A 15,000-nucleotide genomic window follows, 5' to 3' on the forward strand; every position below is an offset into this window, starting at 1 on the left:
AACATCACAAGTTTGTATCAAGATCACCAAAAGTATTCTAAACTATGGTGCTACTGAGAATGGGGGCGGTGTTGACAGTTTTTATCCCATCTATATATTTTCTTGCTTCAGTGTGGGGGGGGGGGGGGGGCACAGACTGTTCAGAGCCTGTCCAGTAATTTCTCATCTGCCGAGTTCATTGGTCAGCCGGTTTACTGTAATCTTTTTGACATTTCAGCAAAATCACATCCGTGAATACGGTCGGATCTTCAAGTCCCACTTTGGCCCGCAGTTTGTGGTATCCATCGCCGATCGTGACATGGTCGCTCAGGTTCTGCGTGCTGAGAGGGAGGCGCCACAGCGAGCGAATATGGAGTCCTGGCAGGAATATCGAGACCTACGGGGGAGATCTACGGGCCTCATTTCTGCGTGAGTACCATGTACAGGTCCTGGTAATTGAGGTGACCTCAAACCGTGGTCTGTGAATGTGCAAAGACAAAGGCTTCTTCTGATTGGCTTAGTTGAGAGGCGGGGAGATGTTGACTTCCACCTCGGCCAATCAAAGTAAGCCTTGTATTCCTTGATGGGAATAAAGGGCTTTCTAGGAATGTCTGAGAAGCTCTTGGACCAACCTAAATTTTGTGTGGAAATGAGACTGAAAGTCCCTATACCGCTACTGGAACACAGCGCTGTATACATGCTGCACAGTCTATACAGCACTGACAGCGGGCACGTGTATTAGTGAACAGAATGAATTGCATGGTCCAAACAAACTATTTAAAGTATAACTAAAGGTGTGTGTATGTATAATTATTATTATTATATTTTTTTCTTTCTCGTTTTGGATGGAATGGAGATGAATTAGAACATCTGTCAGGTTTTATTGCTGTCTGTGCCCCGGTTAGGGAGATTCACCCTCTCTATTTGTCCTGTTTACCATTATCCTTGAAAGTAAAAGGAGAAAGCCAAATTTTTGGTTGTCCCTAGAAAAGTAATAGAGGGCTAATCTTCCAATGGGGACACTCATTCTGGTGACCTGGAGGGAGGGGGTCCCCAAGGAATTCCCTTAATTTAGTAGGATTTTCCTCTCACTTCCTGTTTGGCTATGGGATAGGAAGTGAAGGGAAATCTCCACAATGGGACCAAGATGGGGGGGGGGGGTGATGGGTTATATCCCACACTCTATCCACAATGTAAAAAAAAAAAAAAAGTTTTGGCTATAGTACTTTTAAACTTGGAATTAGCATCTAAGGCTCTTGTGCAGTGAGCTGCTCACATTGCTCCCCAGTGATACCATGGGATCTCAACCTTGTTCTATTGAACCTCTAGAGGCCACCATTTGAAGCCATCTGCAATATTCAATTATTAAATCTCACTGGTAAGGTGGTCTTCTTCATTGTTGCCATCACCTCTATGATGTGGGTCAATGAGTTAGAGGCCTTATCCTGTAAATAGCTTTTTGAAGTTGTCTACAGTATTAAGATTGTCCTGAGGACTAAGACCTCCTTTCCCCCAAGGTGGTTTCCTAATTCCACCATACAAGGACATTGTACTTCCCTATTATGTTCTAAGGACCTCCACTGCCTGGTTGTGGTACGCTCTTCTCAAGTCTACCTCTCCTGCTATAACTTCCTTCTAGCAAATAATTCCTCTTTGTACTTACTGAAGATTCCCACTCCTTGCCTCTTGCTCCACCATAGCAGATGGATTAGACAAGTTCTAGTTTCGGGCCTGTAGTCTAAAGCAGCAATTTCCAACCACTAGGCTGTGGCATGCTGCTGGGTGGTGGTTTCCCTTCTCCTGGGCCTCTAGATTCCTTAACCTCCCATAGTGCCCCCTGGGAACTTTCTACCTCCATAGTGCCCCCCCCCCCCCCCAGTCTGCTGCAGAGCCTACATAGTACCTCCCAACAGTGTTCCACAGTTCCTCCAGACACCCCATCGCCTACAGGGCCACAAAGTCTCCTACAACCTCTATTCCATCCGCCCTTCCCAGCCCAAACCAGAACATTTGAGCATTCTTTTGTATTCCCATCCAATTTTGTTGTGTGATTACAAACCTTTTTTTTTTTTTTTTTTTTAAACTGTTGGGGTATGGACGGTTTTAAGAATTTACAGTGCCCTAGTCTCAAAAAGGTTGAGGACTATTGATCTAAAGTAGGGGTCTCCAAAAAAGCCAGTTTACTGTCCTTCGGGGGGCCAGACTGGCCAGTGAGTATAGACCATTTCCTAGGGTTAGGGCCCCAACCTTGGTGTCAGCCCCAGTCATTGGTGGTAAAATCAATTTTATATCTCTCTATCTGTCTCTCTATATAGATCTCTGTCTCTGTATATAGGTCTCTGTATATAGATCTCTGTCTCTGTATATAGATCTCTGTCTCTGTATATAGATCTCTGTCTCTGTATATAGATCTCTGTCTCTGTATATAGATCTCTGTCTCTGTATATAGATCTCTGTCTCTGTATATAGATCTCTGTCTCTGTATATAGATCTCTGTCTCTGTATATAGATCTCTGTCTCTGTATATAGATCTCTGTCTCTGTATATAGATCTCTGTCTCTGTATATAGATCTCTGTCTCTGTATATAGATCTCTGTCTCTGTATATAGATCTCTGTCTCTGTATATAGATCTCTGTCTCTGTATATAGATCTCTGTCTCTCTATATAGATCTCTGTCTCTCTATATAGATCTCTGTCTCTCTATCTCGATATATATTCTCTCATCTTTAACATTTCTTCTCTGGTAACCTTAGTGAAGAAGGTGGATACAAGTTGTAAAAAGGTTTCCTGTATGCTGTCACTGACTATCTGTATCTTCTCTGTGCAGGGAAGGGGAGAAGTGGCTGGCCATGAGAAGCATCTTGCGGCAAAAAATCCTGCGACCCAGGGACGTCTTTGTGTACGCTGGAGGAGTGAACGAGGTGGTCAGCGATCTGATTAAGAGGATCCAAACCCTCCGCAGCTTTGAGGGCGACGGAGAAACAGTGACCAATGTCAATGATCTTTACTTCAAATATTCCATGGAAGGTTTGTGGATTGATCTTTCTGTGTTTTGAAGTGCAGCATTCACTATATTTTTATTTCTTTATATGAAAATAATTTATAACCCCCCCCCCCCTAAAGGTACTCTGTTTTCAAGTTGAGGGACAAGGGCCATTTACGTCTGGTCCTTCAAAAAGGATGTGTGGGTTGTAGGGGGGACTTGTAGTAACCTTTTAATGAAAAGGAGGCCCCCAGATGTCCATCCCTTCCCAGGAAATCGGGTACAGGGGTACATTAGTATCCATTATTCTTTCTCAAAAAAAGTAAAATTCTTTCATATGCTAGGTCCCCCCATCCCCATATAAATCCACGGTCAATAGCTGCTCTTTGCCCCCACAACTTGCCACCCAATGATTTTTTTTTTCTTGCCGCTTAATGGCAGGGTCCTGGGTGCTTCTGTGATGTGCACCCTCTTGAGTATCCTGGGTGGCATCATTGACCAAATATGGGTGAAAAACTGTTGGCTCTCAATCCTGGCTGATAGTTGGGGACCCCAGTGACAATTGGGAACCAATCGGAGTGGTTCCTGATTTGGGATGAATTAGACTGCGAGCCAGGCCTTCTCATCCAACATCAATGCCTGACCTCACAAATACGCTTCTGGAAGAATGGTCAAACATTCCCATAGACACACTCCTAAACCTTGTGGACAGCCTTCCCAGAAAAGTTGAAGCTGTTATAGCTGCAAAGGGTGGGCCAATTCAATATTGAACCCTACAGACTAAGACTGGGATGCCATTAAATTTCATGTGTGTGTAAAGGCAGGCGTCCCAATACTTTTGACAATGGTGTATATGAATGGTTATCATTTTGGAAAGCATGGGGTAGAACTTGTCATGCAACTTTGGACATCAAGGTCACATGGCAAGTCATACAAATGTGAATGGGGTGTAAAATAAATTCTTCATAATGCACTACATTCAACTGGAGTCCAGCTGTGGGAGCGACTTCTCCCTTTTGTCTTTGTTGGAGGGGCAGAGACTCCCAACTACTGCTAGAACCCCAGACCACTGCAATATAAGCAATAGAACAATCTGGTGGATTTTCAGGTGGAGGTGATTTTTTTTTTTTAATTTATTTATTTTGCTTTTTTTCTTCCCCCTAGCTGTGGCCACCATACTGTATGAGTGTCGGCTGGGATGTCTGCAGAACGAGGTACCCAAGCAGACATTGGAGTACATAGAAGCGCTGGAGCTGATGTTCAGTATGTTCAAGACGACCATGTACGCCGGAGCCATTCCCAAGTGGCTTCGTCCATTCATTCCGAAACCCTGGGAGGAGTTCTGCCGCTCCTGGGACGGGCTCTTCAAATTCAGTGAGTATATTGGCAGCTGTACTGCGAGTATTGTATATCGGCCCAGGCATGAGGGGGAAATAGAATTGCTGCTTGCCATACGAAAGGGGCTAAAAAGATGCGACTTTACTAATATTGTGAGTGTGAATACAAACCTTTCCCTTTATGAAATGGGTGCCCCCATGTCACTCCAACAGGAAGACTATAGGAAATGAGGATTTTTGAGTGCTCAAAAAAATGCACCAACCAGTAAAATTAACAATACAGAAAAAAAAATCTTATTTTTATTCATACAGATTAAAAAGTATTTTTTCCATTAAAAAAAAAAAAAAAAATTTGATCACAGCTATAAACATGTGAAAAGAACATCTATGCACCAACGAGCAACGAAGATCATATGGATTGATTCGGTTCACCCAAAAAGAACTTCCTCGGGATCCATTCCGTTTTCCAATCTTTGTTCTATTCTAGCTGACAAGTAATACAGACTATATATTATTCTAACAATAAAAATAACCTATTCGTACCATACATAAAGAGAGGACCATTTATTACCGTCTCAAATAACTGAGATTTCCAAAAAAAAAGTCAGAAGCGAAAAAAAAAAATCTTCTGCCTTTTTGGAAATTTAAAAAGATTAATAGTTCTTTGCTTATGTATGGAATGATTGTTATCTTTATTGTTGGAATAATATATAGTCTTTATTACTTGTCAGCTATAATAGTACAAAGTTTGTGAGTGGATCCTGAGGAAGTTCTTTGGGTGAAATGCGTTGATCCAAATGTTCTTCTTTGGTGTATAGATGTTAATTTCACGTGTTTTATTGCTGTGACCAATTTTTTTTTTTGTTAATTTCTCATGCCATTGGAAATGTTAAATATTTATTTCACATAATTTCTGAAACCCACAGGTCAGATCCACGTGGACGGCAAACTGCGGGAGATTCAGGCTTGTCTGGATCGCGGTGAGGAGGTGAAAGGGGGCCTCTTGACCTCCATTCTGATCAGCAAGGAACTATCACTGGAGGAGCTGTACGCTAATATGACAGAGATGCTCTTGGCGGGCGTCGACACGGTAAGACGGAAATCCCCAGATTTAATGCTGCACATTTAAAGATGCCCTTTTACCTGAATTGAAAACTATGCATGTAATCTGCGTCTCCAGACTGAGGAAATAGAAAGGAGTGTTAGATAGATTATATATATATATATATATAGTCTATCTTTAACTTTTTAGATAAAAATAAATGAATTTGTGTAGCAGTTCACCTAGTGAAAGTTCTTTTTACTTTGTTCAAATGGGCCAAAAACTTTAATGTTAGGCTATTTTCTGTGCTATATGAATGTTGTTGGTTTTAAAAAAAAAAAAAAGATTGTACAAATAATATTTTGTTTACTATCTGCAATGTTTTCCTTATATCTGAAAACCGTGTCAGTTTTTGTCATATAATACTATCTTTTTGTAATGCAAATTATTTTTTCAATAAACGTTTTTGTAATAAAATGAAAATTACCACATTTGGCCACTAGTTGGTGCTAAGCATATTAGCAAAATCTAATAAGTATTCTAGGAAACTCCTGACATTTGGTGCCACCTTGTGGCCAAATACAATAATTTTCATTTAAATTGATTAAAAATCTTCATATAGCCAAACAAATGGCCTTTATTGCCCTATTAAAACAGAGCAAATGCTTGTGCCCTTTCACTGGGCTAATAGCATTTTTTTTTTTTTTTTCCTTTTATAAATACACCCCAAAGTGTTTGTGTTCTGGAACTTCTGGTATCACAATGCTCTGTAGTTAGTGTGAAGTTCCACCAAATCACGTGACAAAGAGGCTGTAGTCCGTATTAAATTAGATAATCCAAAGATAGATTGATGCACTCCGGGATACAGGGATCACTCCAGGATCTTTCGTTCATTGACCGACACAGCTCCTGATCATCTTAACCATTGGGTTATACTGCCCCCAACCGGACTAGGACACCAGGCAGAAAAAAGTCTGGTTACACCAATGGGCAGTCCCAGGGGGTATGCTCGCCCCCCCCCCCCTCCACTCTGCTGTTGGTACTCAGTCTATCAGTCAAGAGTAAGGACCTAGTTCCTTGTTGGGATCTCTGGTCCTGCAAAACTACTCGCGAGGTCGAAGCGTTCTTCCTGGCCGACAGCTCCCCATTTAGATGGAGAGAAGTTTCTGTCTGGAGCGATGTCTGCCTGGTTCCTGCTATGGTAACGGTCATACCCCCCCCCCCCCCCCGGAGGGTTTTGGGGTGGACTTGGGCCCCTCCATGGGACAGTCGGACCCCTGGGTTCCCCTCCTTCCCGTTGGGCAACCCCCATCATCGGCCTGGTGGGCCATGTCACCCCCCCCCCTTCACAATGCTGGGGCTGTGGGGTATTTTGGTCCACCTCCTGGTGTGGGGGCAGGGTGCTGTGCACAATAGGCTGCTTATGGCTTTACCTAGTGAGGGCTCCTGCCAGGCCCCCTTCTTCCTGCCTGTGCTGTTTTCTGAGGCCTAGGGATCCCTCCTGGGTTCCTGGGAGCCTCATGGTCCTGTGCGGGGCTGTCATTTTCTTGTAGCCTGTGTGCTCCATGCACGGCGGCCATGTTTGTGTAGTACGTGGGCCATCTTGCAGTGGTTTGCCATTGAAAATGGCAGCAGCCATGACAGTGGAGCTCTCTGGGGGATGATTTTGGCAGGGGGAGGGCCTCGTCATCCTCTGGTGCTGACTCCTGGATCTTTTCACTTCCTGATTGCCACACGTGGAGTGCAGATTATCCTGGTGTGGCTGTTTCTGCTGGTGAGTCTGGTGGGGTCCTCTCCCCCTCTGCTGAGGATCAATTTGGTACTCGATTACTGGCAACCAGGTGGTGCTGCCAGAGTGGTGGGGTGTCCTTTAGCAGTGATTTACACCTGAAAACCAGGTACTGAGGGATAGAGGTTTGTCTGGATCAGTTATCCCTACTATGGTAAAGCCGAGGAAGTCGTCTTCCAGCAAGATATACCATCGTACATGGAAAACGTAGATTTCTTGGTGTGAGTCAGTTGGTGCTCATCCTCGATCCTTTTCTGTGGCTCAGATCTTAACCTTTCTTCAACGGGGCATTGATGAGAAGTTGGCCTTGAGTAGCTTCAAGGGACAGGTGTCTGCCTTGGCAATCTTCTTTCAGCCCTAGCCACGCACTCTTTAGTTCCTACCTTCATTCAGGGGGTTTGACATGTGGCTCCACCTGTTCGGTCTCTTTTGCCGCCATGGGATTTCAATTTTAGTGCTTTCGGTTCTCCAGAAGCCTTCATTTGAGAATATTCTGGGGGATTCCCTTATCTGCGTTCTCCCAGAAGGTGACTTTATTGGTGGCTATTACCTTAGCCTGCAGAGTATCGGAATTGGGAGCATTATCCTGTCGCAGTCCCTGTCCATCATTCCTGCACAAGTTGTCTCTTCATTCCATTTGAATGAGGACATTGTGTTGCCTTCCTTGTGTCCCAAGCTGGCTCATCCCAAGGAATTTGCTTTGCATACCTTGGATGTGGTTCATGCTATTCGGGTGTATCTGGCAGCTACTGAGTCCTTTCAGAGGTCAGACTCTTTTTGTGGGTATGGACGGACCAAGAAAAGGGCCGGCCACTTCTTCGGCTACCATCTCCAGATGGATCAGACAGATGGTGACTCAGGTCTATACCATTGGACGTCAATTTCCCTGACACTGCATTCTACTCGGGCGCTGAGTGCTTCTTGGGCTTTCCGTCATTTGGCATAAATATCGCAAAGTTTGCAAGGCGGCCACTTGGATCGTCGGTGCATACCTTCACAAAATTCTAGAAGGTAAATACTTTGGCAGATGCTTATTTTGGCCGCAAATTTTTGCAGGCTGCTGTTTAGGAAGGGCTGTTCCCTCTTGATGGTTTTTTTTTTTTTTTTTTTTCCCAGACGGGGCTCCTGTTTCCTGGTTAAGGGCTCTTATGTTTAGCAGTGGGTTATTTTCCCCACCCCTCGTTTTCCAGTCTTTATGATTTATGGAGCGCTATGTCTATCGAACGAAAGAGAAAATTGGGATTGTTCATTGATGGACACAGCACCCACCCCTCTATGAAGTTCTGATACTTCTAATACTGCTTTCTACTAAACTGATTACCTAGACCAAGCTGAGGATGGCCCATGGGCATAGCCAGGTGTTTTGTGTTCTGCCTAGTCCTACTCCTGGAGGAGGCACTATAACCCAGAAGTTATGATTTATGGAGCCCTGTGTCCGTTGATGAGAAATGGATTTTACGGTAAGTACAAAAATCCTTTTTTTTTTTTTTTTGTGGGGTCCCCCTATTGACTCATGGAGTCCTTGGAGCACATTTCCCCACCTGATCCCCTTTTAGAGGCTGCGGGGCCCTCTGGGTCCCAAACATCCATTGGTGCACTGACGGCGGTCCTGTAGTCCTTTGTGTCCCAGGTGGAGGTGGTTTTTGGGCGATGGGCTAGCAAAAAGCAACCCCCAGCCTTTCCCCTGCCTCATCAGTCTCCTTGGATCCCAAATCTGATTCAGCCGCCGCAGATGTGGGTCACTCTGCTGAATCTACGACCACGTGCCCTGAGTTCTCAGATAGTGAGGATGATTCCTCCACTCCTGTAGCCGCGCACGATAAGGCATTGGTGGATGCACTGATTGTATCTGTGCGTGAGACCATAAAGATGGAGGACGCGTCGGCTCCTTTTGGCACTCACAAGCCATCCGGAGCGGCAAAGGTGTTTCCTTTCTCCTCCTATTTTGACAGAATTGCCGCTAAGTGATGGGAACGACCAAAATCTCCCCTTGAGGTCCCTAAGTGATTTGCTATGCGGTACCCCTCTGAGGAGTCCGTTCTTAAAGTGGACTGTTCCATCAGTGGTGGATCCTCCGGTTCACAGATTGAGTAAGGCAGCCATGATCCGGTTGAAGAGTCTCCGGCCTTTAAGGACCTGATTGACAGGAAGGTGGAGGCTGTGGTCCACAATATGTACACACTGGCTGGTTCGGCACTGAGGCCGTTATTCACCATTGCCCTGGTGTCACAAACACTGACTGGGTGGGCTGAGCTCTTATGCCGTCACCTGCCTTTGCTGAGCTGGTGGACCAGTTGGTCCAGGGGCTGCAATTTATCTGTGATGCGGCTCCCCAAGTTGCTAGGCTCTGTGGTCCTGTTTTTTTTTTTTTTTTTTTTTTTTTTTTTTTTTGCTCAAATGCTGGTCTGCAGACCAGACTTGAAAAGAAAGCTCAGTCAAGGCCTTTTTTAAGTAGATCGCCTGTTTGGAGCTACCCTGGGTGACATCATTCAGGGTCTCACGGGAGGGGACCCTCTGGGGCGACTGACGAGGGACTAAAGTCTTTCAGGGCCTCCTCTGGTGGATCCAAGCAAACTTGGTCTGGCAAGTTGAGAGTGGGCTTCTCCAGACCCGCTGACAAGGCTCCTTCAGCGTGAAGGTGCGTCCTCGCCTGTATCTGCGGTGGGGGGGACGTCTACACTGGTTTCCGGACCTGTGTACTTCCCTGGTACAAGACAAGTGGGTCTATAAAGTTATACGGTCCGGGTGCAAGATCCAGTTTCCTCCTTGCCCTCCAGAAAGGTTCTTTCCTTACAACTTGCGCCTGTCCCCAGACTGCTTACAGGGTCTTTTTGGGGTGGTGAAAGACCTGTTCCTTCAAGGGGTGATTGTCCCGGTTCCGACATTGGACGTTTTAGGGGTTTTACTCCAACCTGTTTACAGTTCCCAGGAAGTAAGACAAGGTGCATCCAATCCTGGACGTGAAGGCGCTAAACTGCTTTGTATGGGTGCAGAAGTGGAGTTCATTCGCACGGTGTTGCATGCCTGCATCAGGTGGATTTTCTTGTCTCTATCGACATCAAGGACGCTTACCTTCACATTCCAATATGTGCCGGTCACCAGCGCTTCCTCCGCTTTGCCGTGGGAGAGGAGCATTATCAGTTTGTGGCATTACCCTTTTTAGTCTCGCCTCCGCTCCTCAGCTTTTTACAAAAGTGTTGGCTTCGTAGCATTGTTATGCCAGTGGGGGATCACGGTACTGGGCTACTTGAAAGACCTCTTCTGCAAGCGAAGTCTCCTACTGCTCTGGTAGAAAACCTGGAGATCACCATACGAACTCTGAGGGAGTTCGGCTGGATTCTGAATTTTCAGAAGTCTGCTCTGGTTTCGTCCACAAAGCTGGACTATCTGGGGCTGACTCAGGACTTGGCCTTAGCCAGAGTGCTCCGTCCTCTGGACAAACTCTAGAAATTGCAGGCTGCAATTCATCTCCTGCTGTCCAGCAGATGGTCATCCCTCCGGACTTGCATGATGGTGCTGGACCTTCGAGGCAGTTCAGTTTGCACAGTGCCAGGTGTAGAGGTTTGTGGCATGGTCACGGGATCCTCTGGTGGTTGCCACAGGTGCGTGGTGGCCCAGTGGAGTCAGGATCGTCTGATTTACGCCTTCCCTGCTCTTAAGCTTCGGCCAAGACTTCTACGCAGGATCGAGGCAGAAGGGATTCCGGTCATCTTAATGGCCCCGGACTGGGCTTGCCGGGCTTGGTATGGCGATCTGGTGCGGCTGGTCGCAGACTTTCCTTGGAAGCTTCCGCTCAGGGTGGATCTGCTGTCCCAAGGGCCAATCTTCCATCCTGCTTTACAGTCGCTGGCTTTGACTGCTTTGCTGTTGAACGCCAGGTGCTGAAGGATAGAGGTTTGTATGTGTCAGTGATTCCAAAGCTGTTAAAAGCTAGGAAGATCTACCATCGTACGTGGAAGACTTCTATCGCATGGTGGGAGTCTCTTGGGGTTCATCCTCGCTACTTTTTTGGTGGCTCGAATTTTGGCCTTCCTTCAACGGGGGGTTGAGCAGAGACTGGCCTTGAGTACTATCAAGGGCCAGGTGTCAGCCTTGGCGGTATTCTTTCAATGGCCCTTGGCCACACACTCCCTGGGTACGTACTTTTCTTCAGGGAGTTCGGCACTTGGCTCCTCCAGTACGGTCTCCGTTGCCGCCTTGGGGCCTCAATTTGGTGCTCTGTCTTCCAGAAGCCTCGTTTTGAGAATCTTCGGGAGATTCCCCTGCTTACGCTGTCCCAGAAGATGGCCTATCGCCTCTGCGCGCAGGGTGTCGAGTTGGCGGCTTTATCCTGTCATTCACTATACCTGGTGGTTCACAGTGATAATTTGGTTCTTCTCCCCTGTCCATCGTTCCTTCCAAAGGGTGTCTCTGATTTTTTTTTTTTTTATTTGAATGAAGACATTGTGTTGCCTTCCCTGTGTCGCAGGCCAAAACATCCGAAGGAAATTGCTTTGCATTCCTTGGATGTGTTCCGGGTGGTTAGGGTGTACCTGGCAGCTATGGAGTCTTTGAGGAAGTCAGACTCAACTATTTGTGATCACGGATGGGCCTCGGAAAGAGTGGACTAATTCACCTGCGACCATTTCCAGATAGATCAGACAGATGGTGGTTCAGGCCTATTCCTTTAAGGGTCAGGTTCCTCCTTTCACTATCAAGGAGCACTCTACTCGGGCGCTCAGTGCCTCCTTGACGCAGGTTTGCTAGGCAGCCTCATGTTTAACACTGCTTCGGGACGTACCAATGGTTAAGAAGATCAGGAGCTGTGTCCGTCAACGAAAGTGAAAATCCATTTCTCTGATGGTTCATTGACGGACACAGCACCCACCCCTCTGTGGAGTTGTAATTCTTCTGACACTGCTTGTAACAAAACGGAGTACCTATAGCAGAGAGAGGGAGTATATACCCCCTGGGACTGCCCATAGGCGTAGCCAGACTTTTTTTTTTTTTTTTTTTTTTTTCTTCTACCTAGTGTCCTACTCCTGTAGGAGGCAGTATAACCCAATGATTAGCTGAAAAACTGAGCTGGGAGCTGTTAGCCTGGAGTTGGGGATCACACTTTAAGGTCCCTTGGTGCAGCTTTGTAAAACATTTTTACAATTACATTTTTTTTTTTTTGCTGACTAGCTAAATGTACAAAAGAAAAGCCGAAATTTATGCTATATATATATATATATATATATATATATATATATATATATATATATATATATATATATATATATATATATATATATATATATATATATATATATATATATATATATATATATATATAATTTTTTTTTTATATAATTTAAAAAGCGAAAAAAAAAAAAAAAAAAAAGCTGAGCACTTCTGAAATTTAAATGGCACTAGAGTGGTATTTCAGGTCCATCTAGTGGTGTTTGAAATTGCAGCAAAGTTTTTTTTATTTTTTTTATTTTTTTTTTTTTTTTTTTTTGGGGACTGCTGAATTCTCCAACATTCATGTCCCATTAATTTAGTCAAAATTAAATATATAATCTGTAATTTTTTTAATTTCCTTCAGGAGCACACACATTTACCATCTAATTTTATATGTTCAAATGTTTTTGTTTTGTGTGGTGTTTTTTTTTTTTTTTTTTTTTTTTTTTTTAACTTGCCGCTCTTGTTACTTAAAGTAAATATGGAGCTCGTCTTTACTACAGTCTCGCCACCCCCCCCCCTTTCAAAAACGGGTACCTGATCCCACTTCGTCTAATGACGCCGCAGCGAAATATGTCATTTGACTTAACTCCTTTTTTAATGTGTTACTAAACCCACAATAGAAAAATCAGTGTGTATATGCAGTAAAGCATGCTTGTTATACTCACTGTGGAACCTAAGGGTTTAATCCTCTGCATTGTGTGAAAAGGCTGTTTGATCCGGTCTTCTCTAATCCTCCCCTTCTTCCACTGCCCCTCCATCTCCTGATAGAAAAGAGCCTAGCGGACAAAAGCTGCACATGCTCAGTTTGGTGTGTGTGTGTGTGTGTGTGTGTGTGTGTGTGTGTGTGTGTGTGTGTGTGTGTTTTTTTTTGTTTTTTTTTTTCTTGGGAGGGTGCATGTGACCAGCACTGTCCAGACAGAGGATCGGGGGTCCTGCAGCCTCATAGGACAGTCAGGAGAATGAAAACTCCTCCTACAAGTTTTAACCACACACTTATAAGTCACAAGACTGCTATATACCGCTGATGAGAAAAGGTTTTTATCAGTTTATACAGTGCCTTGTGAAAGTATTCGGCCCCCTTGAACTTTGCGACCTTTTGCCACATTTCAGGTTTCAAACATAAAGATATAAAACTGTAATTTTTTGTGAAGAATCAACAAAAAGTGGGACACAATGAAGTGGAATGAAATTTATTGGATATTGCAACAAATAAAAAAAACTGAAAAATTGGGCGTGCAAAATTATTCAGCCCCCTTAAGTTAATACTTTGTAGCGCCACCTTTTGCTGCGATTACAGCTGTAAGTCGCTTGGGGTATGTCTCGATCAGTTTTGCACATCAAGAGACTGAAAATTTTGCCCATTCCTCCTTGCAAAACAGCTCGAGCTCAGTGAGGTTGGATGGAGAGCGTTTGTGAACAGCAGTTTTCAGTTCTTTCCACAGATTCTCGATTGGATTCAGGTCTGGACTTTGACTTGGCCATTCTAACACCTGGATATGTTTATTTGTGAACCTTTCCATTGTAGATTTTGCTTTGTTTTGGATCATTGTCTTGTTGGAAGACAAATCTCCGTCCCAGTCTCAGATCTTTTGCAGACTCCATCAGGTTTTCTTCCAGAATGGTCCTGTATTTGGCTCCATCCATCTTCCCATCAATTTTAACCATCTTCCCTGTCCCTGCTGAAGAAAAGCAGGCCCAAACCATGATGCTGCCACCACCATGTTTGACAGTGGGGATGGTGTGTTCAGGGTGATGAGCTGTGTTGCTTTTACGCCAAACATAACGTTTTGCATTGTTGCCAAAAAGTTAGATTTTGGTTTCATCTGACCAGAGCACCTTCTTCCACATGTTTGGTGTCTCCCAGGTGGCTTGTGGCAAACTTTAAACGACACTTTTTATGGATATCTTTAAGAAATGGCTTTCTTCTTTCCACTCTTCCATAAAGGCCAGATTTGTGCAGTATACGACTGATTGTTGTCCTATGGACAGAGTCTCCCACCTCAGCTGTAGATCTCTGCAGTTCATCCAGAGTGATCATGGGCCTCTTGGCTGCATCTCTGATCAGTCTTCTCCTTGTATGAGCTGAAAGTTTAGAGGGACGGCCAGGTCTTCGTAGATTTGCAGTGGTCTGATACTCCTTCCATTTCAATATTATCGCTTGCACAGTGCTCCTTGGGATGTTTAAAGCTTGAGAAATCTTTTTGTATCCAAATCCGGCTTTAAACTTCTCCACAACAGTATCTCGGACCTGCCTGGTGTGTTCCTTGTTCTTCATGATGCTCTCAGCGCTTTAAACGGACCTCTGAGACTATCACAGTGCAGGTGCATTTATACGGAGACTTGATTACACACAGGTGGATTCTATTTATCATCATTAGTCATTTAGGTCAACATTGGATCATTCAGAGATCCTCACTGAACTTCTGGAGAGAGTTTGCTGCACTGAAAGTAAAGGGGCTGAATAATTTTGCATGCCCAATTTTTCAGATTTTTTTATTTGCTAACAAAGTTTGAAATATCCAATAAATTTCGTTCCACTTCATGATTGTGTCCCACTTGTTGTTGGTTCTTCACAAAAAATTAGTTTTATATCTTTGTTTGAAGCCTGAAATGTGGCAAAAGGTCGCAAGTTCAAGGGGGCCGAATACTTCCGAAAGTAAT

General features: G+C 44.5%; 1 protein-coding gene across 1 annotated transcript in view; it reads left to right on the forward strand.

Moving 5' to 3' along the window:
* CYP27C1 (cytochrome P450 family 27 subfamily C member 1) overlaps nucleotides 1-15,000 on the forward strand; it is a gene marked incomplete at its 5' end in the record, with an annotated part of 38,012 nt that overhangs the window by 19,582 nt on the left and 3,430 nt on the right. Inside the window, 4 exons of the mRNA XM_082261804.1 lie at nucleotides 218-408; nucleotides 2,808-3,007; nucleotides 4,128-4,337; nucleotides 5,227-5,390. Of these exons, the coding sequence (XP_082117930.1) occupies nucleotides 218-408; nucleotides 2,808-3,007; nucleotides 4,128-4,337; nucleotides 5,227-5,390 (765 nt within the window). The remainder of the gene's footprint in view (nucleotides 1-217; nucleotides 409-2,807; nucleotides 3,008-4,127; nucleotides 4,338-5,226; nucleotides 5,391-15,000) is intronic.

Source organism: Pelophylax lessonae (genome assembly GCF_965119305.1).
Source record: "Pelophylax lessonae genome assembly, chromosome: 6".
Classification (NCBI taxonomy): Eukaryota; Metazoa; Chordata; class Amphibia; order Anura; family Ranidae; genus Pelophylax; species Pelophylax lessonae.